Below are 27,632 nucleotides of genomic sequence, written 5' to 3'. Positions count from 1 at the left end.
CCTCTGACCAGAGCTGAAAACTGATAGAAAGCCAAAGGGAGTAGACACTCCATTTTGCCAAAGATCTGATTATTCCTATTCCAAAATAAAAAGCAAATTCTATTTCCATGATGATGGCTGCCATAGAAAGCATTTTACTGCAAAGCATTATTCCCAGGATTTCATCTCTATAACTGTATATTCAGGAGGAGCCACTAGTGTTTTTAAAGAGAGACTATAAATGTCTAGAGTTCTTACGCTGGATTTACCTTCTATGGAGTTCATACCAAGCTGCAGTTCCCCAGTTTGATTCATGTTTCCTCCCTCTACCTTTCTCCTATTCTTTAGAATAACACCTTCCTGTATCTGCTGCGTTCCGTTGTGCTGCTTTGTTTGGTTCTTCAGTGTCCATTGGTCAGGAAGTCACTGTAAGCTGGCTTGCAAATTGTATTTTGTGTATATTTTGTTCAGACTGAATTCTGAAATGGAAATATTTTAAAACAAAAAAATTAAAAACTATTTATGTTGCTTGTGTTGTAGAATAAAGAAGCAAATGCAAAATAATCTGGTGTTTGTTTTGTCTAAAGGTAGTTATTTTGCAATTTGTAGTCAAGCAAAACGTTGCAGCACTGAGGACTGAAATGCTACAGGACTGCAGCTTTCACAGGTGGCCTGGGGAGTTCAATGGCTTGGAACTGATCTTGGGTTTTATTTTTCGAGGAGAGCTGAGATCTACACAGTGTAACAAATGACCCTACACCACTCCACACCAGAGTTTGGGCTGGGAAAGAGCAGGGGGTGGGGAAAAAGAAGGATTAAGACTGAGATATCTAAAAAGTTCAAGTAGAATGTGTGGAATTTCACAAAACAAGTGATTTCACCCCTCATTAATTAATAACTAGCAAAAATACTTCTGGCTGTGATTCCATTGGAGATGGTATTTTTGGAGAAAAAGAAAACAAAGCAAAACACTATAGCAGAAAGGACATTACTTTCCTTCATAGTTGTAACCTTTGGGGCTGAATTCTTAACGTCCCACTTAGACACAGACGTACACCACTTTACTACCACTGAAGTCCAGACAGTGCTTCTCCCCTGCTCCGTGCTCCCAGTGTTAGAGCTGCTGTAGATGGGACAAGCAGAGATCCACAGAGCATCACTTCTCAGACAAATGGTGTTGGGTTTGCAAGCCAGACACTCCCCAGCCATATTTCCCTCTAACGCAGAGTATAGCTGGCACTCAAAGTGTTCCCATTCTAGAAGTGCAGCCCAACAGCAAGAACTATGCAATGCTTCCCTCCTTGTCACAGCTATGCTAGGCCACCCTCTGGCGCCCAAATCTCTCATTCTGATCCAAGTTGGATCAGTAGTTTCTCCTGTTTATTTTGAAGGAATCATTACGTGAAAGCATGTCCTGCCCAATCACCATGCAGACTTTCAAATGCAAACAAAATGCAGTTACAGAGAAAGCAATTGTCAACCAGGACTCTAAAAGAGAAGGGTTATGGTACTTTCTGAAAGCAGGAGTCCTTCAGTGACAAGACAACAGTCCATGTAACATTTATGGTACACTCCTGTACACCTGGGGCTTTCCATAGGGTCTCAAGAGTGAAAATTCAGCTGCCAGCTGTCCACTAAGGCTTACTGCCATCTCCAGGCACAGCCACGTGGAATCAGAGCTTGAACCTCCATGGCCAGATTCCTGTTGTTACTCCAACCTGCTAACTACATTAAAAAGCCAGTAAGGGGCATCCGCTCATGCAAACATCTCACCTCTGTCCCTCTAAACAGATATTTCCTTTGACTATCCCCATCATAATATTACTCTCAGCAGTAACTTAAGCACTGAAGCAACACAAGCTCTGGCCTTCAATGTTTGTTACACAACAACCCCATCAGGTGGAAGGTTAAAAGAGATGTATTAGAGCAGATTACAAAGCAACTAAATGAAGCTGTGATGCTTTGATAGCCTTATAGCAATTTCTGGTGAAACAAGAGTGTTAAATCCCAACAGTCTGATCTAATTTCATTCCAGCAAACTACCTTCTGCTGCTCTACATATCTCACTTAGATACCGTTCAAAAGATTTTCTTTTCCTCCTAAATAGCACTCTTTAATGTAAAACAGCAGCTGGGTACATACAGAAAATACCATTCCACTATTTCCTTAACTCTTTACATGTATGAGGTCCTGTCTGTCTTCTCAGAGTGGGGTCAGATCAGCCTGGCTTCTGCTGCCACTGGGTGGGAGAAGTCGACATATGGTACAAGTTGTGAAGTTTATTTGTAGCTGCATTGATAAGACACTTGTATTTCTCTCATTTGTTGGCTCACCAAAGAAAACAGCCATCATCAAATATATATATAATTTGAATACGTAATTTTTTTTTTTTTTTTAAAGCCAACTGAATCTCAAGTTTTCTCTCTCCTTCAGTGGAGTCACCAAACTCATGCACTAGACTCCTGAGCAAGAAAGGCAGTGACCACTGAGTGCACTGTTATGTAGGCAAAATTCAACAGATTGCATTTGGTACAGTTAATTAACTGGTGAGGAGACATTCCCATAGGAGCTTTCACCAAACATGTTTATCAGCAAAAATAGATCATGGTTCAGTTTTAACAGGCTAATTTTTAGGTATAGGAAGGTCAACTCTTCCAACTCCATCTACAGGCCAGCAAGAGACAGTCACCTTAAAGGCTCAGAGGAGGAAAAACTGCCACCAAACCATACAAGCTTGCACATTCCCTCTGTAGCTTTGGTAAAGCTCTCCTTTCTCTGCCATTACAAGAAGTACTAAAGATTGATCTTTCTTTTGGTCCACTGAATATGCCCAAGAAAGAGGTAGAAACAAAAGGTAGAATCAGGCTTGGGTACTGTCAGTTGAACCACGTGAAACAGGTGATCTCCAATTTCTAAGCTTTTGGCAAAGAAGGTAGCACCAGGATAAACCTCTTAACATCTAATATTTAATAACACTGTTAACAACAAAATTGAAATCTTTATCTAATTGCTGATACGGCGTCCTAGAACAGTGCACTCAGCATCCAGATTTCAAAACTCAAAGAACCCCAAACAAATCAAAGCCAGGCTGTATGCACCATTTTCTGGCTCCTCATAAAAAAAACTGTGAGAATAAATCCATTTGTTTTGTTCTGCTTTGTTTTGGCTTGGATTTGATTGTTCAGGGGATTTTGTTTGTTGAGGGGAGCTGTTTTGAAACTGATAGATATGCACGCTTGAAGTAGAGACAATACCTATGGGTCACCATCTCTAAGGAAACATGGTGAAGCTGTTTGTTTGTTTGCTGTGGTTAGCATCAGCATCTAAGGAGGTGTCATCATCCTCATCTCCCAGCACAGTCAAATAAAATAACTAAAACTTAAAATAGTTTAGAATATATATTCAAGGTAGCATTTCTCAATTACTGCCTTTACTACATTTTTGACCGTTGCATTACATTTCTGGCCTTTTTTTTTTTTTGTACATCAAATCAGAACCTCCTTTGTGCCAGAGACTATGAGGACACCAACAGGCTAAAAACATGCTGTACTTAAATCTGTCCCTGTAAGTATGCCCAGAAGGTCAGAAACAGACAAACCTTCAAGCTTGGGAAATGAGAATGTCAAACATAATGAGAAAGTGAAAAATGGTTTTGTAAATGCATTGCAGTAACTTGTGTAAGGAGAGGAGGGTGATGAGGTTCTTGTTTGGTTTGAAACCCTTACCTGCAAAAGCAATTAATTTTCTCTTGAGAAAACATGGGAAAATGTTTCTATGTAGAGACGCAATGATTGTGCATAAAAGGAAGGAGGAAGTTTGTATGCCCTGATAAAAACGTTCTTTCCAAGTCCCAGCTGCAGGGGTGTTCATCAGAGCAGATCTTACATCTCCCTCTCACATAATTCCTTCCCTTTTAAAAGGACACTAAATAATTGAAGATCTCAATGCAGGCTCTTGTGACCAGCCCCAAGCCCAGGAGAGTAAAGATTATTAGTTTGCAAATCACAGGGAAAAGAAGAAAAAATTGAAAGTTAAAATCTAGTTTACTAATATGCTTTTTTCTTGCAAACTTCCAATCAAATCATAGAATCAGATAACGGCCTGGGCTGGAAAGGATCTCAAAGATCATGTAGTTTCAACCCCCCTGCTGTAGGCAGGGTCACCAACCACCAGAGCAGGCTGCCCAGAGCGACGTCAAGCCTGGCCTTGAATGCCTCCAGGGATGGGGCATCCACAACCTCCTTGGGCAACCTGTTCCAGTGCATCACCACCCTCGGGGTGAAAAACTTCCTCCTAATATCTAACCTAAACCTCCCATCTCAGCTTAAAACCATTCCCCCTTATCCAAATCTCCTTTAGTATTTCATGGGAACAAAAGCAGTGAGAACAATGAAAAGGAAATGCAGCGTAACAGCCTGCCACAGGATGTTTTGGGCAAAGCTGTGCTGAGCGTAGGACAAGAAGGATGACCACCATTAGGCGTGGATCTCTGGTAGCACCTCCTTATCTTCCTTCCCTGCTGTGCTCACAGACTACAGAGCACTGACTGCTGAAGTAAGACAGAGAAAGAGGATGATGGGTCACACCAAGGGCTACACTGTGTCATTTCTGTCTATTTTTCACATCTTCTGCTTGAGTATGAACCCTGATTAATGAACTGTATTGAATGGGCAAGTATCCCTTTCAAGGAGGCATCATCCTCCATAGGTGAAAAGTAATGTTTGGAGCCAAATGAAGCAAGAAACTGAGCTGTAACAGCAATACACAATGCCTCTAACCAGTCAGGTTCAGTTGTGCCTGTACAGCCCAAGCCCATTGTAAGAGCTCACCTTTGCAGGCCCAGTAATCCTCTCTTTCCCCCAGCAGATGCCTGGTTCCTCTTCCATAACACACCCTGATACCTTGAGAGATTCAGACCTGGACAAAGGATGAGATTTCCATTTTGCAGTAGAAGCTACATACCTGCTTAAGCAGCTGACTCAGCACACCACTGCCCCAGGTAGAACCTATCTTCCACATTATCTTGGACCCAAGCCTTCACCACTGTACATCTCAAAAGCCACCCATTTACATACAAGGCTATCCACACTGAACAATGGTTCTCAGCACCTTCCCAGACTTCCCAATTATTTTTAACTTGTAATTATTTCCCTCCGAACATTCAGACATCAATCATACAAAATACACATTATGCTCTGAGGTGCCTCCTGCACTTGAGGGGACACCCAGGAAGGACACCTCTCTAAGACTCCCTCTTCTCTCCTCCCAGTTGACTGGTGAGGAAAATTTTCCCTTTTCGTTCTCAGTTGTTTTTTTTTTTGTTGTTGTTGTTTTTGTTTTTTTTCCCTGTCCCTTTAGGTAGCTTTGAGGTCAGTATGCCACCAGCCCTGTTTGTAAAGCTTTGTGCATTTAAGGCTATCGCACCCGCCTTTGTGCAACAAAGGTCATATCCCTGATTTATGGCCTGACTGCAGCTTTGCCCACAAGCCCAACCAACAACAACTGCACTTGAAAAAAATAAAGCTTTTGCTGTGTCTTTAGATTTGCCGTTTTCCTATATATAAGATTTTCTTCACATATTTCATTTCTATAGCAAACTTTATCTTACAGGCTGCAGGGGACTGTGCACTTTCCCCATAAGCTGTAAGCAGGAATCTTCAGGCCCAGAACAGATTCATTTTCAGGGTGCAAACTCCAAATTGAAACAGTACATGTGTTACTGCAGAGTTACTGTGTTATTGCGCGCTACTTGAAACAAAATGCATGTTATTTCAAGCAAAGCTCTGTTCCAGTTCACCTAAATGAAAACTGCGCAAAATTGCCAAAAGCCTTTCATCTGATGCCCCAATAAATAATGCACACTTCAATTCAGAAAGTTTCACGTGGATTCAGAAGTCCGTGGATTGGAATCATTTTCTCTTTCTCCCTGAAGGAAAGCCTTTCCTTGACAGGACACAAAGTCGAACACTTGTCTAACTCAGTCCCACACAGATGGGATCTGCAGCTTCAAGAAAGCCACTCAACCAGTCATAGAAGGGGGTTAAGGAAAAGCAAGTAACAGTGCTTTCACAGACCCCAAAGCCCATCTACTACTGAACATAAGCCAGCAGCATGTACTTGCTGGAAGGCCAACAGTAACCTGGGCTGCAACAGTAACCAGTATAGAAAGGATGTGGAGCTGTTGGAGCAGGTACAGAGCAGGGCCACAAAGGTGATCAGAGAACTGGAGCACCTCTCCTAGGAAGACAGGCTGAAGGAGTTGGGCTTGTTCAACACAGAGAAGACTCCCAGGAGATCCTGCCCCTGTTCTCAGCATTGGTGAAGCCTCACCTCAAGTACTGTGTTCAGTTTTGGGCACCTCAGTACAGAAAGGACATTGAGGTGCTGGAGCAGGTCCAAAGAAGGGCAACAAGGCTTGTGAAGGGCTTGGAGAATATGCCCTATGAGGAGAGACTGAAGGAACTGGGGCTGTTCAGTCTGGGGAACAGAAGGTTGAGGGGAGACCTTACTGCTTTTTTCCAATATTGAAAGGTGATTGCAGAGAGAGCAGAGCTGGTCTCTTCTCACTGGTGACAGGACAAGGGGAAATAGCCTTAAGTTGCACCAGGGTAAGTTTAGGTTGGATATCAGAAAAAAACAGAAAGGGTTGTTAAACACTGGAATAGGCTCCCCAGGGAGGTGGTTGAGTCACCATCCCTGAATGTGCTTAAAAAACCATTTGGAGGTGGTGCTCAGGGACATTGAGCAGAGGGTTATCAGGGTAGTATGGTTAGGTTGTGGTTGGACTCCACGATCTTTAAGGTCTTTTCTAACCAGAGTGATTCTATGACTTCACTATGATCTCCCAGTACTTGAATGGAGCTTAGAAGTAGGAGGGAGACCAGTATTTTACACAATCTGACAGTGACAAGACAAAGGGTATGGGTTTAAACTAAAAGAGGAGATCTAGGGTAGATACTAGGAAGAAATTATTTATTCAGAGGGTGGTGAGGCACAGGCTGCCCAGGGAGATCGTGGCCATCCCACACCTGGAAGTGTTCAAGGCCAGGTTGGAGAGGGATCTGGGAACCCTGATTTGGTGGGTGGCAGCCCTGCCCACAGCAGGGGTTGGGACTGGGTGGGCTTTAAGATCTACTCCAACCCAAGCTGTTTTGTGATTTAGGGCACAATGGATATTCTGCTCCCTATTAAGATCAGAGGCAATACAGCATAGAGTTACACCCCTTGTCTCTAATGTCTCAGCACATCAGAAATAAGAATTATTTATTACCAGATCTTCATTCTGAGGGTTGGGAATGTGCCCATTTTCTGCACTGGCTTCCTAAGAAAGTCTCTCCCTTCTTGAACATTAGAAGTAGTATTAGCAACACTGACTGATAACTATCAACATCCTTATATAAATCTGTAAAAAAAAAAAAAAAAAAAAAAAAAAAAAAAAAAAAAAACCACTTTAAATCACTCAGGTGTTACCATCCCACCTTAACTATTTTCTCCAGGTTGACAGGATCAAAATGAGTCAATGAATTACTTCCAAGAACAAAGGCAGGAGAAAAGAAGAAGAAAAAAAAGACTGTTTGATGCATGCTAAAGTCTGAAGAGCTCCAAAGTTCTTCCTCCTCCACATCTAAAAGCATCAAGCCTGACACCTGGCTGAGAGGCTTGGACTAGAGGATGCTCCCCCCCTGCATCTCCACAGGGAAGCATGCCCAAGCCATGGGCATGAACTCCATGAGAAATAGGTCTCAAGCGATCCACAGAGTTGCTAGAAACCTGTCTGATGTGTTACCACAGCTTCAACATGGAGTAGAAGCACTTGAGTTTTGCACAGGCAGATCTATACAGATGCAGTGTATTACAAGCTGCAGACCCCCTGGCAGCAGAGTGTGTGCTCTCTGTAACCTTCTAACAGGTCCATTGATTGTAAAGCCAGAGAGACAACCATTATTGTATATTCCTATTACCTGCATGACAAAGGACTATGTTTCCTCAAATTTACACTTGGCCTCAGCTCTACAAAGTTAAATCACTCTTGAAGATGTTCCAGAGGCCAAGAATTCACAGCACTTGGTAAGTTAGGTCAGTTAGTCTTTGAAGTGCACACCTTATTTTGGCTAAAATTTATCAAACAGAGCTACACCATAAGCAGACATCATCTTTCTCTTCTCCTCATTATTCATGGCAGTCCCAAAGCAAATTTACAGTAACGTTTTAAAAATAGCATTCATAATCTTAGGGGTTGTATTAAGACCCTAATTAAGATGGTATATGAGCATTTCATGCTTGCACGTGAGATGACAGATTTAAACCACAAGTCTCCCAAAGGAATTTATTTTAACACTGTGGTTTAGGATGGATAGTTGTCATCCATCAGTTGCTTCCACACAGAGTCCTGGGACACCAAGCAGAGGAATTTGGCTGTCTCAGTGTGACCTGTTGAGTCAGAACCCAGCTGCTCAGAGGACACAGCAGTTCACACCTGGCTGCCCCGACTACTCTGAACAAGTTCTACAGTTTTCTGGGACCAGTGACCTCAATACAACTTAAGAATCTTGACCCCCTGATTTTGTATTGTCAGACCTGAACAGAAATTTTCTTAAACAGACTGACCTTGAGATGCCATACAAGACACACTGCAGTTGAATTGGGTATTACCCACAGCCTCCCTCTGCTCAGTGGAAAAAAGACACTGTAGCTATAAGAGTAATGAAGCACTGGAATAGGTTGCCCAAGGAGCTGGTGGATGCCCCATCCCTGGAGAGACTCAAGGTCAGGCTGGAGGGCCTCTGAGCACCCTGATCTAGCTGTAGGCGTCCCCGTTTATTGCAAAGGCATTGGAGCAGAGGAACTTCGAAGGTCCATTCCAACTCAGACAATTTTATGATTCAACTAACTTCTTTCTCAGTAAGAGTTAAACCCTGAACCACTCAAATGAAATATTGTTCCCATTAGAGGTTAATATACATCCCTGACATTTTATTTGCTTGAAGAACACAGCAAAGGCTTCTCACTCAAAACAACCTCTATTTAATAACTCACACCCTAGAAGCTAGTAAGTGAGCTCTGAGTCAAATACACTGACAACTCACTACTGGAAGTGTTCATATGCTCACAGTGACCACAGCTGCCCTGGCAGCTTTCTCTCTCTGGATTTACCATTAACATTTGCATTCTCACGCTGCTAAATAATTCAGCATAGCATTTAGCCTTCCATCCTTGTCTCTCTATGCATCAGATACTTTCACTGTTTACTGTAGGCATGAGCCACAGGGAACAAAACCTGCCTAGATCTTTGGTTCTTCTGGCACTCTGTAACAGAGAGGGAACTTTCACTCTTGGTATAGGAGCTTTTTATTATTATTTTGTTGGAAAAGCATTTGTTAGATCCCTAAATATAGGCGGGTTATTTATCTGCATGGAGTCAGGACCATGTGGTCTCAGCTTCACATGCAAATTCCCTTTTTAATAATCCTAATGCGGGGAGCCCTCCAATCAGAGCACTATCAGCCACGGGTCCCTGATACCTGATGCCAGCTTTACTGGTAATGTAGGCCACTGAAGCAAATCCAGGGAGATTGACTTGGAAGTGAAGAGAGAAGAGGAGATCCGCCTGCTTGGCTTCCTGACACGGGGGTTTCTATTTGTTTTCTCCCTTTGCTCAGGACACAATTTCCACACGATCATTAGTGGAGAGCAGCCCAGTGGGGTCAAGGCTAGGAGGAGGGAACGCAGCCGCAAGCAGTGAAGGAAGGTGGAGGCACAAAGGCAGAAGAGCGGGTGGACGAAAGCATGAGGCGGCTCCTGGACAGCAGCTGGAAGAAATTTGGACACGCTGACAGGGGGAACTACGACTGGCTGAACACTGAACCAGGTGGGCCACTTCTGGAAACAGAGCTCCAGGTCTGTACCTGCCAGCATCTGTGGCACCTCCTTTGACTTTGCATGTGTGTATACATTTGTACAGCGCCTCAGTGTATAGCACAGAGTCAGTGTGGGTGTACTGAGCTGTCAAAGCAGTAATACTCAATTACATAGAGCAAAAGCATGTATGTTCTGTTGTGGTTTTAAATGCATCTGTGGTGAAGGAAAAATCATTAGAAGAAAAATCTTGCTGGAGCAGCTGCTAAATAAGTTTCTTTAAAGCAGAATGCATTGCTCTACTCCTGGATTTCCTTTCTTTTAAATACATGCCTGTGCTTTGGGTCTGGTCCCATGAAGCCTTTCTGCAGATGTTAAGAGTGAGTATCAGGCGACGATGAACTCTTGTTCTCTAAGCTGCACGCTGATTACTTCTGAGAGAGGATAACAGGCAGGCGAGTGGGGAGGAGGGGAGGGAGTAGCTGTCAGAGCGGAAAACACAGCCTGCCTGCTTGTGCTTCTGTGTGCTTTTGTGTAGGGAGATGGCTTCTCTGAGGGGAAACTAATTTCAAGTGTGCATGTATCCCTAGTAAACGCCTATGCCAAGTAGCACTAGTAAGCACACTGGCCATGCTACTTAGCTATCAAGTGTACTGCTGTAAAAGAAAAGTGTAGGTGTGTGGGGATGTCAAAACTGGAGGAAAAGCAGCTTTAAAAACAACTCTATGATTTTAAGAGTCCACCTCATCAGTAGGACTGCTGGCGTATGAGTTGCAATGACTTTGCACCTTGAAACTGGATTTGTCCGACTGTGGGAAACAAACATCATCAACACAATCACATTCTAACAAGTATTTAACACTTCAGTGTAAATTTAGGCTCACCTCAAAGTTGTGTCACTGTTGATGCATACAAAAACACATCAAAACGTTTTCCTGTTTGTCAGAGTTTGGCTTTTGACAAGCAGTAACGAATCCGCTTTAAGCAGCAGGGTGGGAAAACGTAGAAAAACACCTGGGCATGGGCCACAGTTATTGACTTCAAAGCAGACTTTGTTCCAAATCCACTGAAAACATTTCAGAAGTACCTATTTCCTGATCCAATTTCAAGTGCCTTATCAAAAACATTGGTACGAACACAAGCTCTATTTTAAAAAAAATCATTTCAATAACGTTTTAAGAACTCAAGCAAATCATTAGCAATACAATGAATTTTAACACCAGCCACTTCAATGGGAATTTAAGGAAGTCAAATAAACTTTCCTTTTTCTATCTTTATAAGAAAGCTTCCTTTAAACTCGTGTTTCGCCTTATGAGGTCTTTCTCTTTTAAAGTAAGTAGCAGGTTTCTTTTTGTCTAAACATGTGTTCAGGTCTAACCTCACTTAATTCATTATGGAAACGCCACACAACTCATCTGTGCTCTCCATTTCATTCCTTTACCAACAGGCTTGAGTAAGAGCTCATCTTAATTCCTATGGTTCACATAATCTGTAAGCCAGCAACTGTACATGCTCAGCACAGTAAAAAAAAAATGTAAGCAAGCAGATTACCAATGAAAGGCTTTGCTATTTCTGTGCTGTTCTCCATGTTTTGGAAAACTGACCCTTTGCTTCGCTCCCCATAAGGGTGAAAGTAAAAAAAGAATTAATGGAGCAGGAAGTAATCCACAGTGCCCAGACCACCCAACTAAAAATCCGTTCTAGAGAGAGAGAAAAAAAAAAAAAAAAAAAAAAAAAAAAAAAAAAGGTCTTTTTAGAAAATTAATCCCTTTTACTGCTGCACGCTTTCCTGCCTTCCTCTCATTATGAGGGCTATTTTCCTTGTGTTTTTGTAGCTTATTTCATGCTGGAAGTTCTAATCTTACTATTGTCAATTACAAAATCTACAGTAGCTACCAATGGTAACACAGGCAGAGCATCTTTAATTACTGAAGATGCAGCTTCATTTCTAGGGCATTTTGTTTTCCAGTTCCAGCAGTTATTTTCCACCATACATATTGGCTCGCTGTTTCATTTTTAGCTTTAGAACTTCAGAAAAAAAAACATTTAGTTTTATTAGAGTTTTTGGTATTATTACAGTTTTTTTTATGTATTATGGCTATAAATTTTTCCAAGAATTTATGTCAAGATCTCTGCAACATTATTCTGTAGCCCCGTAGCTGCTCATCTCAGAAACAGGCACAAAGTTGCAACAGAAGTACTGGGATCAACACCACTTAGTTTTTTCCCCCTGTACTTTAGTTGTGTTTAGATATATCTACAAGCTATTAATCAGCTGCAGAGAAAGTTTCTTGAACCATATCTCCATGTAAAACCAGACCGAAAAATGTTTATCAGGAGGCTGTATCACAATGGACAGTAACTCACTGCAGTTTATGCTTAAGGCCCTGAGCATCTGTAAATTCAAATCCAGCCCCTCAGTCCATTCTTATCTGCTTGCCACTCTATGTATTCTTCACGTCTCAGACCCTATGAGGCCATGTCCCAGACCAGGCAGCACCAGGCAACTGTAACACCAGGCTGTGCTTCCATCAGCACAGGAATGAAATGACAACAGTCCTCAGCCATTATTCAAAATCACACTTTTTTTTCCCCACTGCAATTCATGTAGTCATAAAGGTTGGAAAAGACCTCTAAGACCATCTAGTCCAACCACCAGCCCACCCCCACCATGCCCACCAACCACGTCCCTCAGTGCCACATTTATTGAAAAACCCCGGGGATGGTGCCTCCACCACCTTCCTGGGCAGCCTGTTTCTATGCATTATTCCTCCTTCTGAGAATAATTTTTTTCCTAATATCCAACCCGAGAAAGAAAAAAAAAATACATTCATAGTGGTGATGCATTTGGCTGGAACTGAGACTCGACATACCTTTTACTAGTCTCAAGTGTCAAACACTTATTTAGGACAGAAGGTAAGAGTGCCAACCACAACAGCACACAACTTACAAATGTTTTAAAAAGTATTCGAAACTGATCGACAGCTTGCTCCCTACAAATTAAACCTCAAACCCAAAAAACATGCTCTTTACCGATAGCAGAAATTGCTATCCCATAAAATGCTACCCCAGCTCTTCCAAATATCCTTTAAGAAAGTACTGCTAACACTACAGACTCAGGGAATCTCAATAATCACAGTATACAAACTAAAACAATTTTTTCCTCACTTCTTGTGTGCAGTGTTTTAAGAACCAAGTAAGGTAAAGAAAAGCAGCAAAGTTTTTAAAGCAAATCTCCCATATTTATTAAGTATTCTAATGTCTGCTTCAGAATAATAGCTAAGTGTTTTCTTTGAACTTTTTATAGCTCACTTGACAGTGAGGTAAGACAACAGCTTGTACTGCCAGAAGCTCATTAATAAGAAATGATCAGTAAATATAATTCTTTAGTATGCATTTCCGTAGTTGAAAGACAGCTGAGAAAAAAAGCTTAATAGCTCATCCATGATAGTTTTTATGTATTTTAAAATGTCTTCAAAGGGCTTAGCCTCAGACCCACAACAACTCAGAGGGAAAAACAAAAGGCAGAAATCTGCTTTGTTTTGCTGCTACAAGTAAAAACCAATTTATAATTTACGTTCTTTTTCCTAAGCATTACCACATACAAATAATTTAATAATATGACTATGAAATGGAGAAGTAGTAAAGGCATGGCAGACAAACGGTTGAATATAGGTTACAGCATGGTTATGCAGCTACCAGAACAACCACAGTTCTTGAAGGATGAGCATAGATGCTTTTCATAAACTCTAGACTAAATCCGAATGAGATCCAGTTATCAGAAGCTAGAGCTAGATAGACTTAGATTGGAAATAAGATCCATTCAATTTTAAAAGTGAAGCAAATACAACAGAAAAAAAAAGACACACACACACGTGTCACTGAAAAAAAAAAAAAAAAAACAAAACCTCATAGCTTAAAACTTCTGACATCCTACAACACAACTCAAAAGCTTGGTGCAGAGGTCTTTTGTCCATATTTCTAAACAGGGAAATGATTCTGGGATAGCTGGCAGAACAGGCTCAAGGAAGAGCCCCTGTCCTGGCTGTCCCAACAAACCAAGTTTTATCTGGGTCTGGCACGTAAGGATAAAGCAGCCAAAGTCCAGGTATTGCTGGTGGTTGGTCCTGATGGAAGGGGCAGCTGTTATAATGTTTGTTCTTTAAAGTTAACAGTCAAGATCTCCAAACAGAAATGACATTATCCAGCGGATGTCTAGCCCTTCTCCTCTGCAATTTAGTATTGCCTCAAGTTTTAAAAGTTCAACCAGCCTCTCACAAGAGAACAGGTCCCAGCTAATCCAAGAGTAATAACTCATACAAAAATACACACAGTTCCATGCTGTCGGTATTTTTCCCCACTCACAAAAAATGATTTTTCTAGAAACCCAGCTCTCTTAGCTACTTTGTCATTTATATTGCCTCTAGTTGTCGAAGTGTTTTGTTTTCATAGACCAGCTAGCAGGATTTGGCAAACCAGTAGCTTGCAAAACACGCTGTGTTAGTGGCACCAATGCAGACAGAAAATAATTTGGGAATTAAACTGCTAGGTCATTCTTAGGAGAACATGGTTTTTTTTTCCTCTGTGATTAAGAGGTCTCCATGCATCCAACACACTACCTATTTGCTTTTATTACAGAGTAGACAACAGATAAGTTCAACCAAAGACGACATAGAGCCATTTCTGTGCATCATTTTGCCTGCCACCATGATGCTCTTCCTGGCATTCCTGCTGCTCTTCCTGTACCGCCGCTGCCAGCGCCCAATCCCACAAGGGCAGATCTTCAGCATTGACCTCCCTGAGGCCCTGCCTGAGCACGACGTGTCCAATTTCTTTTCTGTGCTGCCCTGGAACAGCGAGCAGAGTTTTCATTACTCCACTCTCCTCCCGGATGCCACGTTTCTCTCCATGTGCTTGCCTCCATCCTACGAGGAGGCCACAACAAAGACTACCCTGGGTGAGGCTCACATTGAGCTCTCTCCAGACCCAGTGCCTCCTTACGAAGAGAGCACACAGCCATCCAGCAGCGCCAAATAAGCTTCCTACGGAAGTACCTTAGCTGAAGCACGCTGCCCCTCAAGGCATAAATACGGATCTGCTATGGCCTTTAAAATTAGCACAAATAATCCAAATGAGGCAAAAACCAATGAACTGCAAAGCAGCAAACTTGAAGGAACAAGGAATTAGAATATTCTAGAACAAGGTGAAGAGTATCTTCCACCTGTAGCAAGGCTAAACTTCAGTTCTAGACTGGTAATGAGGAAATCTGAGAGAATGGAGTATGTTGTATGAGGATTAGATTTACAGACGGGTGAGAATCTGCCCATCTGCAATCCCAAAGAAATGTAACAACACTGATGGTTGGACTTGACGATCTTGAAGATCTTTTCCAGCCTAGATAACTCTATGATAAATTATACTACAGACTTACCAGTTGCAAAAAGGGCTTTTAGCATGAAACTATGCCAATTTGGCTTTTTCTACTTTATGTGTTTGTTTTTCATTGAGTTCCTGAAAAGTTGAGTTATTTAGTCAGCATGTCTTAACATCATATCATTCTTCAGTGCTCTGGAACAATCAATCACAGCACTCAGGAATGCAAATAAATTAAACTCTAAGGAAGTTTTCCAATTGTCCCAAGAAGTACAACCATGCACCTTTCCTGAAGGCTGACTTCCAACACTACTGAACAGTGAGAGCAACCAGAGAAGACCAGATCATTCTGGATGAGGAAGACTCCAGCACCATCACACACGAATACACGCGTTTGCTACAAGACAAGGCCTACAAAATCCCAAAGTTCTAGGCTACTGGCTTGACTTATTTTCCAATGTACAGATTAGAACAATAAATTCTGTGACCGTGAAATTTAGGTACCTTGTATTAAAGAGTTACAGAAAAAAAATTAAATGCACAAAGGAAAAAATCTGGTTGGTATTTCAAAACAGCATTGCAGTCACTTAACTACTAGAGAGAAGTAAATGTCATTTAAATGTGTTGGTGCATGTGGTTCTCAAGAGGGCTTGCAAATCCTTGCTTTTAGAGAGTGACACACCTTTAATTTCTTCTTACTGAACAGCACTTTCACCATACTGACAGATGCTCTTGTTGACTGATAAAATTCAGCCTCCATTGTTTCAAATGTAACATATTTTGCCTTAAAATATCTGCTATGTTCTGATATTATTTACACTGTTCTTCAGCAGCTTATCCTTGCCATTCTAGTGCCTGAACGCTACCCTGGGCTCAACGTTTTAAGTTGCTCTCCTGTTATCTTCATTACAAGTCAGGCAAATTCTTGAGTGATATTTCCAGTGGTCGAAAGTGATGTTCTAGAACTAGCCAAGAATTGCTATTCCCTCCAAGAACACTGAGTGACCATCTCCCACATAGTATTTATTGGGTAATCAATCAAAAATGTAGTCAAATCCTGCATCAGAAGAATTGTTTGCTTGCATTACTATAGAAAAATTAAGAACAGATAATTGCTCGTGTCCAAATTAACAATAATATATACTCCATTACTTCAGTTCCTTTTTCTAATAGACTACTTTTAATTTCATCTAGAATTAGTGTCTTGTACCTCATTCCAACACTGTTTTATCTGGTCTTGCATGTTAACTGTCCCTAGAGGGTTTTAACCTACCCAGCATCTCATTCTTAAATCTCCACTGCAAATCAAAGGTCCAGTTGATGAATTACTCTCCATAGCGTAGCAACTGCCACTGATCATATCAGCCCATGACATGCCCAGCAGTAACCATAGTGACACTGTCATTGCTACTGCTTGATCATGTCCTCTGTAGAAAATATAGCTCATAGTCCAAAAGGAACTCATGCTCTGCTAATCTCAAAGTGAAAGGCTTACAGCACATCATCTAAAAAAGAGTCATCAGTGTTTCAGCATTGGATGAGATGACTGAGGCATTAAACTTTCAAATACAGAAAAAGTAACTGCAAACAGAACAAAATGATCCTTCATACTTCATGCCTACAGCAGTTTAGTCTTGTGCCAGAAAGATTAAGCTGCAAGAAAAAATTCTAAAAGCAAACTACAGTCTAAAAGAGCAGTGAAGCACTGAGAGCATCGTCTCTGGTCATAGTAAGAAGTTGAACAATCATCAGCAGTGAATGATGCTAGCTGGGGTCAGGAATGCTTAGATCTTATCTGGGCCCTTCCCTGCTCCTACATCAAAAGGCTGTGTGAAAATAAGGTCTGTTCATTGTTTCTAAGTCTTATAAGAAAATAAATGACTCTTTGAACACCAGACACCATGAATTTTCACATACATGCATAGATCACTGTAAGCCTGTGCTATATAACCGCAAGGTGCACATAATTTTTTTGTTTTGTTTTGTTTAAATCCAATGAAGATTAGAACTTATTAAAATATCAAAACCTGCTAATAAACATGCATGGTCTTCTGAGTTGTGGGCTCACTGGGACATGCAGGGTAACATGGTGTTGTCTTACTAAGAAACTGAAGCAAACAGCCAGCAATGTGATTATGTATATACTAAATATAAACAAGCAGTTGTAAGAAACTGTGGAATAGTAGAGGCACCCTCTTACTGAAAAGACTTTCAAAGGCTTAGAGGGCAATCTCTATGCTCGACCTCTCCGTGAGAGCTGTCAGAGTCCCTTAGTGCCCACTGCTTTGTGGGCTGAGATGCACACACACCATGTGCAGATGAAAGCCTTGTGCTCAAAATGCATTTAGAGGAAAAGAGCACCAATAGTTTATACAAAGTCGTTCTATTAAATATGCACTGAAAGAATAAAGCCCACATCTCCTACAATAATATAACGGTTTAATATTAATAGAATACCCTAAGCATGCTAGAAGCTCACAAAAAGTATTCAGTGAAACCAATTCATGGTTACATACAGACCAAGCATCTGGCACCTATTCATTGCTATGCTGAAAACTAGCTCATGACTAGCTCGTCTGTTCTTGCTGGTGGTGAGATGTGCTCTCAAAACAAGACAGTCAATGCTAAATCTTCTGAAATAAACACTTTCCACCCTCAATCTAGAACATAATCATTGCCACTGGTGTGCAAAGAGAGAAGAAGTATTTCAGTGCTTCTATCCCTGAGGAGAGACGCTCATTTGTAACAAATATTTTGACTAGTAATTCAGTCCTGGTTTCAATGAAGTGGAAGAAAAACGAAAAAGAAAGACATGACATCAAGTCGGTGTGTCTTTGTAATAGTTCAACAACACTACAGTGGCCCCGATAATAAAAGCAATGGCTTAATCCACAGTGACAAGGATTTTACTTGGGTTCCTAAGCCCTCAAAGCATCTGAATAAAGACACACAACGGCACGCTTTTGCCAGTACCAACTCCAGTAGCAATAACTACATACATTCTAGTAGCAGAAGAACTCTCATGAATGTAGTTCATAACCAAATGCATGTTTTTAAGTCAACTGCTAATTAAATTCCTCCAATAGGCGTCCAAGCAGAGAGTGTAAAATGGAGAAATACTATTCCTGCTCCATCTAAGGAACATACGAAAGAACATATTCACTTTGCAAAAATAATTAGAGAAAATGCCCATCCAGAAATATACCTCTCACGTACTTGCTTTTCTCTTCCTTATTTCCCACTCTTCACTCCTCTCTCATTTGGCTTATTTCACTTTCATACCAGATACAAAAACAGCAACACAGAAAGGGAAACAAATGCTATGGGCTGACCCAAAGCCACTAAATGTCAGACGTCATGTTCTACTCACAGTCTGGAATTTGAGTTTCTCATCATAAAGAACTTTGCATTAAACCAGTTTTTCCTACAAGCTAAAAAGAAATATTCAAGTTTATTTCTACAAACACACTTCACTACCTGTGTAGGCAACAATATGCCAAATCATTTAAGAGGAGTGTCTAAAAATACAGTATGTGCTTCAGCACTACAATATTTGTCTTTGTCGTTTTCTTCCAGTTTAGAAAACACACAGCTGACAATACCCTCCTAAATCACTGGGGCCTCAAGCTCATTCAGACAGAATGTACATTTGTCTTTTAGACATGAAAGTCAACTTGAGGAGAACTACCTTGTGCTGTGTCTTTTCCCCTTAGCAGCCCTGGTGCTGCAGCTTACACCCACCCACAAGGCAGCAAGTCTCTGTGATTTTATGGTAATGTGAGTATAAACTCCTTTTGTTACAGTGCTTTTATTCTTTGGTTTTAAACCCTGATTTTCCTTAAGCCTAGGAATTAATTCCACTTGAAGTCTAATCATCCTTCTTTTCCCAACCTCCTGTTTTCTTTCTAAAGGGAAAAAAAAAAAAAAAAAGAAAAAAAAAAAAGAAAAAAAAAATCCATAGAAAATTGTTTGATATCTCCAAGGAGTACTTGTTTCTAATTTCCCATCATTCCTCTTTAAACAATTAATCATTTCTCTTACTCTTTATCTATAAGACTGATACTCATGAAGAATTTCAGAGTTGTTACAGTTTGCCTGTGTATTTCATAACATGTTTTTTTTCCTTTTAAGACTTCTGAGATTTGTTCTGGGATTCCCTGCTTTGAAAGTTATATATCACCATTTCATTCATTATCCATACACACATAGCTTGAGGTCTCGTGAAACAAGGTTGTGTCTCTACCACATTACAGAAGATAAGAAAGCTTATGAACACTCTGATTCTATATCTTTAATTCCAGCTTATGGACTAGAGATACCAGGGGTCTGCACATTTCTTTTAAGCAGCCATAATTAGTGTCTAGGAAAGCTGGTTCACACATGTGCTAAGTAAACACATCAGTACATTAGGACTGCAGAAATATTGACATCCCTAGAGAAAAGGTTACATTAAATTGATTTTTCTTCTCAATGTTTATCTAGTGCATATCATTTTAAGAGTTGCGGTATCCCTAACACCCCACCAAAAATCACCTGGAATAAATAACGTCTTCCAAGCTCTCTCTACTCCCTGCTAGCATAACATATAATGGAATACAGTACCTTTCGTTTCAGGTAAAAGGTTCCAACACTATCTAGTCACAGGAAGACAAAGGCTTGCTCTGTCCCAAGCCTGGTGTCACTCCAGTGCCTGCTATAGGGAGGATGCTGCCAATGAACTCCATGTGATTGCAAAGACTCCAGACTCCAAAACAACAGCTCACAGTTATAAATCTTAGCACCTCTGAGATGCACCAAACAACACAGAAGTTTCTGCTCACACTAGGTCAGCCCTCATCTTCCCCATGCCAAAATACATGGGGGTACCTTGGCCACACCTCCTGCATTGTGAAAGGAGAGAGGAAGCTGGAAAAACTCACAGGCTGCCACCATCAGTTCTCAGAGCAGGTGAAACAAATCTTCCGTCAGCACCTAACGAACTTGCCTAGCCACTCCCAGCACTGCACGTTTGTTTGTAGATATAGAATTAGAGGGAAACTCACCTCAGCATTCTTTTCTTCTTCTATGAACGAAGCAAATGCTTTCCAGTAAGTCCTGAGGATTTTCTGTAAGACTTACTTTTAACATAAGATCTCTATTATTAACTCTCTTCCCAACAATCAAGACCTAGGTCATTAGAATATATTTTTATTAGAAAAGTAGCAAGTTAACACGCTGATAATGTCTAGATTTGTGTGCTAGTGCTCATGGCCTTTATGAACCAGGACTTGAGTGAGCACCTCTTCTTTTTCCTAAAAATTTGACCTTGTGTAAATTAGAGCACAATAGAAGCATTGCTGCTTGATACTGCACTTTATGCTTTGCAGGGCAGACCCAGAAACCAGAAGGCTCCTTTTCGGATCTATTATTCCTTATCTAGTTTACTATATAAGCTTACTTATCCCTTATTTTAAACGCAAAATCTGAGGAGATTTTAGAGACAGGGTCACCCCCTGTGCAGGCACAGCACCTGACTCAGGCAAGGGCAGCTGAAGGTGATGGCAGCAGGTGGCAATGGTGGCACAGGGCTGGCAGCAGCCATTTTCACCCTCCCCCACACTCACACTCGCTGAGTTAATCACATTAATCCGCTTGTGCAGCCTCCACTGGGATCATCCCATGTTTGTGAGAGGTGGCCAAGAGGCTCTCTGTCCTGGAGCAGTGAGACAACTGCTGAGAACCAAGCAGGCACTGGCACCTTGTGTTCACCGAGACCTGGTCAAATGCCAGGTCTCGTATATCAGTGATACAAGTGCTTCCCCCCTGTTTTAAGCTTAGTTTCTGATCCTCCTCTCCTGCTGCCATCAGGTGTCTGCAGAGCTTGTGCTTACTTTCTCCTACTTTACACCTTTCTCTAGGAGTGTCCATGCTGGTAGCCAGCCCTGGGCCATGGGTACCCTAAGGAGGGACTAGCTGGAGATGTTGTGAGGAAGTACAGGCAGCAAGAAGGGAGCAGGGTGCATGCTGATTGTTGGATGTGTCTGGTAGCTGTGCCAACATGATCGCCAGGTGGGAAATAACACAGCTGAGAAATATCACAGAGAGTGGAGTAGGCAGCAGGTGAGCAGAAATGGTGAGGAAGGCAGAAGTTACTTCACAAATACCGTGCTACCTATGTGACCTTATCAGAAATTAAAACAGCTTTTAAACAATCATTATACAGCCAAAAATGTTCTTAGCTAGTTTCAATTAGATCCTAGTGCTGGTCTTGAGAACTGGTTAGATGCTTCCACCTGGCCTAGCTTTTCCAGTCCCACAGGTAGCTGTGCTCTTTTCTCATGCCCAACTGTGAGTAAATTGAACTCTTTCTAGTCTTCAGAGGGGAGAAAACAGCTTCAGCTGTTATCAAATAAGCACCTTACAGGGATCAGAACAATCTTTTTGCTAGGTCTTCAGAGTGCTCTGCCCATAGGGAGCTATCCCCATTCCTAACAGGCTTCCCAAAACCTAAACAGTCAGGACCAGTACCAGTCCTTCAGGCATACTCACACCAGTCCCACTGCTAGGAGTCTTCCACATAACTGAAGAAAAAGACTGTGTTGTTTAGTAAGGAAGGTTTCTTCAGGAAATTAGTCTAACGTAATGATTGTTGCATGTGAGATCAGTCCTTCCTTCTCCTCTTTCTGGTTTCTACACCTTGTTACAACTCTCCCTGTGAAATCCATATGAATTAGCTAATTTAAAAAAAAAAAAACAACAAATTTCATTGAAGTAGGAAAGGGGAGGTAGTAGTGACTCCAATAAGGGCAAGACTGTGGTATTAGGCCATCTCTTGAAGGTAGTAAAAAACCTGCAGAGAGGAAAGACTCCATAAATATTGTGAGCATATTACTGTAGCATGCACTGTGTGATACAGCAGAGTATCCAACCAGACACAAAGGTACAGAAAAACAGATATTTGCACTTTGTTGCTCTCAGAATTACGGCAAGACAGTGCACCTATAACAGATTTATTTGCTTTACTGCCCCTTGTAGAATATTAAAAGAGTCAGTAGAACCTATGAAGATGCCACCAAGATAGAAGCCTACTTGAGCTCCTTACTTCTTAGCTGATCTGCTAGAGTTTGTGTGTGCCATTGAGCTGTTTTAACTTACCTGGTCTTCTGCAGGGATAAAAATACAGATGATTCCCCCATCGATCCTGGTGCGGTTCTACTCTGCATGCATCTTTGCAGTATTCTGTCAATTTTGTATGAAAATAAAGCTGACATAAGCTTGTAATACAGAAGTCATTATCCTCCAACCAGTCATGTTAACTAGGTTGATTCTTAGCCAGAAGCACAGAAAGTAATTTTGAGTTTCTTTGTTCCCAAAATCCAGCTTGGCTCTACAAAAGTTGACGCATCACCCAAGAAATTCATCCTGTGAATTCAATGATTGATTTGTTACATTCTCAAAAGTGGTTCTGATGCCTAGGACTTCCAAAAAGAACAGTCTAGATACAAAGTAGTGCTGGTGATTTTTTAATCTTGGAAAAATAACAACTTCTCTTCATGTTCTACAGTCTTTATTTCTGTCTGAACATCTCACCAAAAGCTGCATCAGCAAATGGACTAAAACAATACTATCAAAGTAGGGCTGCTTCTCAGCTGACGCTGTTGCACACCAACACTGACCGCACCTGTTGCTTTACAGTCTATCACTAAGTTTAAACAGGCTCAGAAATCCAGTTGCTTGTTCCAAAGGCAATTAGCAGCTGTTTCTAACACTTTTCTTACACTGGGCTGTACAGAAATGGGCACAAAAATCCCTGCCTTCAGGAGATTACAAAACATATTCAACTAGGTTGACAATATTGTCTAAACAAAGTTAGTTAATTTTCCAAGAACATGAGAGCCACACCACTTAAGTACTGCTACAATGGAAGCGTTCTTCTTCAGGTGGCAGATAAGGCATTTTGTTCTCTGATTCATTGCCAGAACTTATCTGATTGTTGTTGTAATTCATATATCTGTGGAAAAGAACATTTGTTTTGTTTTTCCAAATAACTTATTCATGATTTATTGAAGCCATAGTCAACACACAAAAGCTTCTGCAGCCTGCCTTTCCTCACAGATTTTCACTTTTTTGTTTCTTAAGTAGTTAGCATTTCTGTTTTTATACCACCTGGTGCACAAACAGAGCACTGCACTACAGACAGAAGAAAATCCTGTGTGTTGGGGCTGGGCTTTCTTCGGTACACACTCCCACAGTACACGCATATATGCACACATTCGGATTCATCATTAACAGGCAATTTCCTACTCAAAATCAATGGCACTTTCCATGATCGTTGTTGGGAGAAGAACTGATTGGCTCTTAAAAGGCTGATGACTCATTATGTGAAATCAACTAACTGCAAAGAGCTACACTGGCAATGCAAAGTGTACTCATTCTGCTGCTGAGGCTCTTGTAAGGCACTTATCCTGTCTCTCAGAAAAGCACATGATATTGCACTTCTTTATTAAGCATCTCTGTAGCTTAAAATCTTCAATGCACATTAATTCCAACTTAGTCTTGAAAGAAGTAGCTTCTGAAATTGATTCAGCGAATAAAGTATAGCAGGGAAAACCAGAAAGATACCATAATGTATGTCTTTGTGAGTACTTACGTATGCCCTTAAGAGTACTGAAGTTCATTTAAATAAAACAGATAAAATAATTCCTCATTACCACTCCAATTTTTTTAACACTTTATTGTTGGAGAAGTCCATCCTTTTAATCTTCTCTTATAGAAGTAGACAAATACATCATTTTGAACCACTTAATGCACTGTAGCAAATGTTTGGTTGGAGCAGTGCTATAAATGGCTTTTCCAGAACTCTATGGGATCTGAAGAATACCTGACAAGATATATTAGTTTGCAATACTATGAAGGCATTTATTTCTGTGCACAAATAACCTCTCTTCAGTCCAGGAAGTGACTGACAATGTTTAGCAAGTACTGGAGTACAGTGATTCTGGAGAACTGCAGCCAGTCTGTGGGAACCATGGACAAGGGGATGTTGGCAGACATGAATGCGAGCATTAGCCTCTCTGATCCCATATTCTTTCCCTCTTGTACATGGAGCCCTCTCAACTGTTGAGCTCGAGCCTGCAGCTGCCTGCCCAGTATTGTCTGATGTTTCCTCAGTTCAGCCTATTACTTCTCTAAGCTCACACAACTTTGTCTTTTCCTTTCCTGAAACGCTTATTCATGTTTGACTGACTTTGCATTCCATGCCCTTCATACTGTGAATAAAGACTTAAGGCCACGTTTTTTCTTTCCCCTTACTGCAACTATCCAACTGTTAATTTGCCCTTTTATCTCTCCTGCACCACCTGAAACTTCATATCTGCATTAGCCTGTCTGCCTAGTATCTCTCCATCACTCCTTGCTTTCACTGCATTTCTCAGAAATCTCCCTACTTCACCTTTTCTACCATTATTCTGTGCCTTCTTTCCAACAGCCTTACAAATGAACCAGCATCCTGGTTCCTCAAAACCACTTCTTCATCAAATCCACCTCTTTCTGAATTCTTTTTACTGGTTTCCAGTAGCCTTCCAAGCCTCCTCTCACCAAGCTATTGCTTCTCACGCAACCATCCTTCATTTCAATTAATCAATTCCCCTCTCTTCACTGTATATACAGTGAAAACTTGTAAGTACCACACAGCCTTATGGATGTAATACTTCTTAATAATTTAAGGGCTCGAATACTAAGGGGAGTTTGGGCTGCATACATTTGATATGAATAAGAATGAACTTTGAACATAGTCAAGGGAAGCAAAATATAGGAAAATGGTGAAGTAAACATTCACAATGAAAGGAAGAACATACTAATCTCAGATCTAGCTTCAACAACAATTCTTGTTTTAGAGGAAATGTGTAAACTGACTGTAAACTATGAACAAGCCCAGTAATAGTATGATTACTCATCAGGATGACACCAGACTTCTTTAGCATGGCAGAAGTTTCCTTATTCTTTCTCCACTCCAAGGGCTCTGGATGTCTTTAGCAGAAGTTTCCCAAACTTAATCTATACTTGTTGACCAGCAGGACACCACAATTGCAAATCCTTCCTATACACAGAAACTATAATAGAAGAAATTATCTCTGAAGTTGGATATATGACATAAAATACATTTTGCTTACCATAATTACATACATGCCAGAGTTGCTGCCAGTTCTGTAAGCACAGCTGCTGTGCCCTGGGGCTGAGTTCAGCAGCAAGAACTGGAGCTGAGAACAACACAGCTGAAAAAATCTGAGCTACCAATTCTGAACTGGTACCTGCTGTTAAAAGTGCTCCATGCACACTCCTGTGCTCTCTGTTTAATGGGATCACAGCTCTGAGAGAAACACCAAAGGATGTCAGTACACATCTAGCAGTTGTATCTAATTCAGATTATTAATAATAGCTGAAATACTCTATTTTGCCCAATTAAGTTTTTATTTAGCTCCAAAAACCCAACAGTTCCAATAGCATGTACAAATGGTAGAAAGTTTGCTGTGCACCAGTTAGTCCCACCCTTGCTGTGCAGCCAGATTCACTTTCCACTTCTCTCTCACTCTGCTTATAATCTGGTTCTCCAATAGTTTTAGTTTTCTGGGACAGATTGCAAGTAAGAAGTAGTAAATACACTCACAAATGATTCTGGAAAAAGCTTATTATTTCAGGTTTTTTAGTCTCAGCATTGGCATGCCAAAATGGGATGGATATGTCAGTATGCTTTAGTGATGCTTCTAAATGGAATTAGTAACTTTTGCAATGAAAACTGTAGATTAGTAGTTGGATGCATGGTCTGTGGCATTCAGTGTGTTGCCATACACCGCTGGACACATCTTTTGAAGGAGAATTTAATCAACTCAAAAGACAATATGGCAACTGGCAGCCGCCTTCTTTATTGAAGCAAAGTCACAGCATTTTCATCACTATTCCCCTCTTGAGAAGGGAAGAGTTAAACAAAGGCCCCTGAAATTTACATTACTAACAAGTAAAGGAATGAAGAAAGAGATTACAAGCATATTTCTCTAAAATAAATAATCTACAAAGAGTGCTTTTTCTTTTTAAAAGCAATCTAAAAATGTATAAATTCTACAGTAGGGAGATCAAAAGATATTTTAACAACTTTCAATATTTACAAACAATACAAAACTGCTCACGCCATCAAACGATGCAAAATTCTTCTTACAAATTAAAACCTTAACTCCTACTAAGAACCAAAAACTCTAGCCAATATTTCAGTTTCAATTAATGGTCTTCTTTACAATTGGAAAACCGTTAAATGTTTTTATTATCTGTAAAATATACAATAAAAACGAACTTCACTAAATTATTAAGGTTAAAAAAAGAAAAGAAATACTGCAGGCAAATCAAAAAGGAAAGTAACTGTAACTTATTCTTTGGTAACCAAAAGTTAGCAAGTATCCATATTTCAAGTGATGAAAAGTAGTAACTCTTCCATTTTGACAAATGGAAGAAAGACTTCTAGCAAAACGTAACTCCCAAGTTTCAATTTGGAAAGATAGGCTTCACCTACAGATCTGTAGTGCAAGTTCTCAAATTCTATTTTAGAATTCAGAAGCTTAACTGTTCCAAACTCCGGCAGTATACTGCTTAATTCCTCTCCCACTTCCCTTGTCTGCTCACATCCTCTGCACGTATCCAGTTGCTCCAGTTCTCTAAGGGAATACTCCGACCAAGGAAGCAGTTCACTTGGAAATGAGTGTTTTCCCAAGTGTATGAGTGAGGCTGCATAGCAGCCAGTACAGAGTTAAAAAACTTGGCTCCCTTGTCTATGTCAACTTGTGTTCCATTTTCCCTCAGGAAAAAACAAAGTACCCTGGACCAATTCATAACCTGGTGACCTACTGGCATTAGCAGGACGCACTTCATCTAATGCTGGGGCATACCTGGATAAGAAGCCACGTGGCCCCAGCACCAACCCTACTATCTTCCACAGGATCCTCATCCTACCTCTCTGCTTAACAAATGCACTACACTGCACTAACAATGCTTTTCAAGCAAATGTCCAGCTTGTACCACAGAAGCCTTCCTCTTCCTCTTTAGCAGGCTTATTTTTAAATTTTACTTGCACAAATGCAGTCTCAAGAAAAAGAAAAACTTCACACCCCTACAGGCTCTGAGAAAACTCCCCTACTCCCGCCCCCAAGAGGACCTCTAAGGCTTCACACAACAGTTTCAGCTGTTACTTTCTTTAAGCCACAGACCACTCATTCAAAGCAAGTCCTCCCCACCCCACCCCAACCATGCAGAACTACCATTGCTTCAGCATTTAAACACACACATGCAGTTCATGGAGTAAATGCTCAGCGAAGTAAACTTGTCCTGATCTGGGCTTTCTTCTGGAATCTAGTCCTTTGTCATTTTCTAGACTAATATCCAACGCCATCTGTCACTGCCTC

General features: G+C 40.9%; 1 protein-coding gene across 1 annotated transcript; it reads left to right on the top strand.

Moving 5' to 3' along the window:
• Positions 1 to 9,765: 9,765 nt before the first annotated feature.
• Positions 9,766 to 14,871, top strand: SMIM28 (small integral membrane protein 28; the record flags this gene model as incomplete). Its single annotated transcript, XM_079550338.1, has 2 exons — positions 9,766 to 9,876; positions 14,473 to 14,871. The coding sequence occupies 2 exons, from the start codon at positions 9,766 to 9,768 to the stop codon at positions 14,869 to 14,871; spliced, it is 510 nt and encodes a 169-aa protein (XP_079406464.1).
• Between the last annotated feature and the right edge of the window lie 12,761 nt (positions 14,872 to 27,632).

The sequence above is a fragment of the Tetrao urogallus genome (assembly GCF_951394365.1).
Source record: "Tetrao urogallus genome assembly, chromosome: 2".
Lineage (NCBI taxonomy): Eukaryota > Metazoa > Chordata > Aves > Galliformes > Phasianidae > Tetrao > Tetrao urogallus.
The sequence above is the reverse complement of the archived record's forward strand: the minus strand, read 5'-3'. Positions and strand labels throughout refer to the sequence as shown.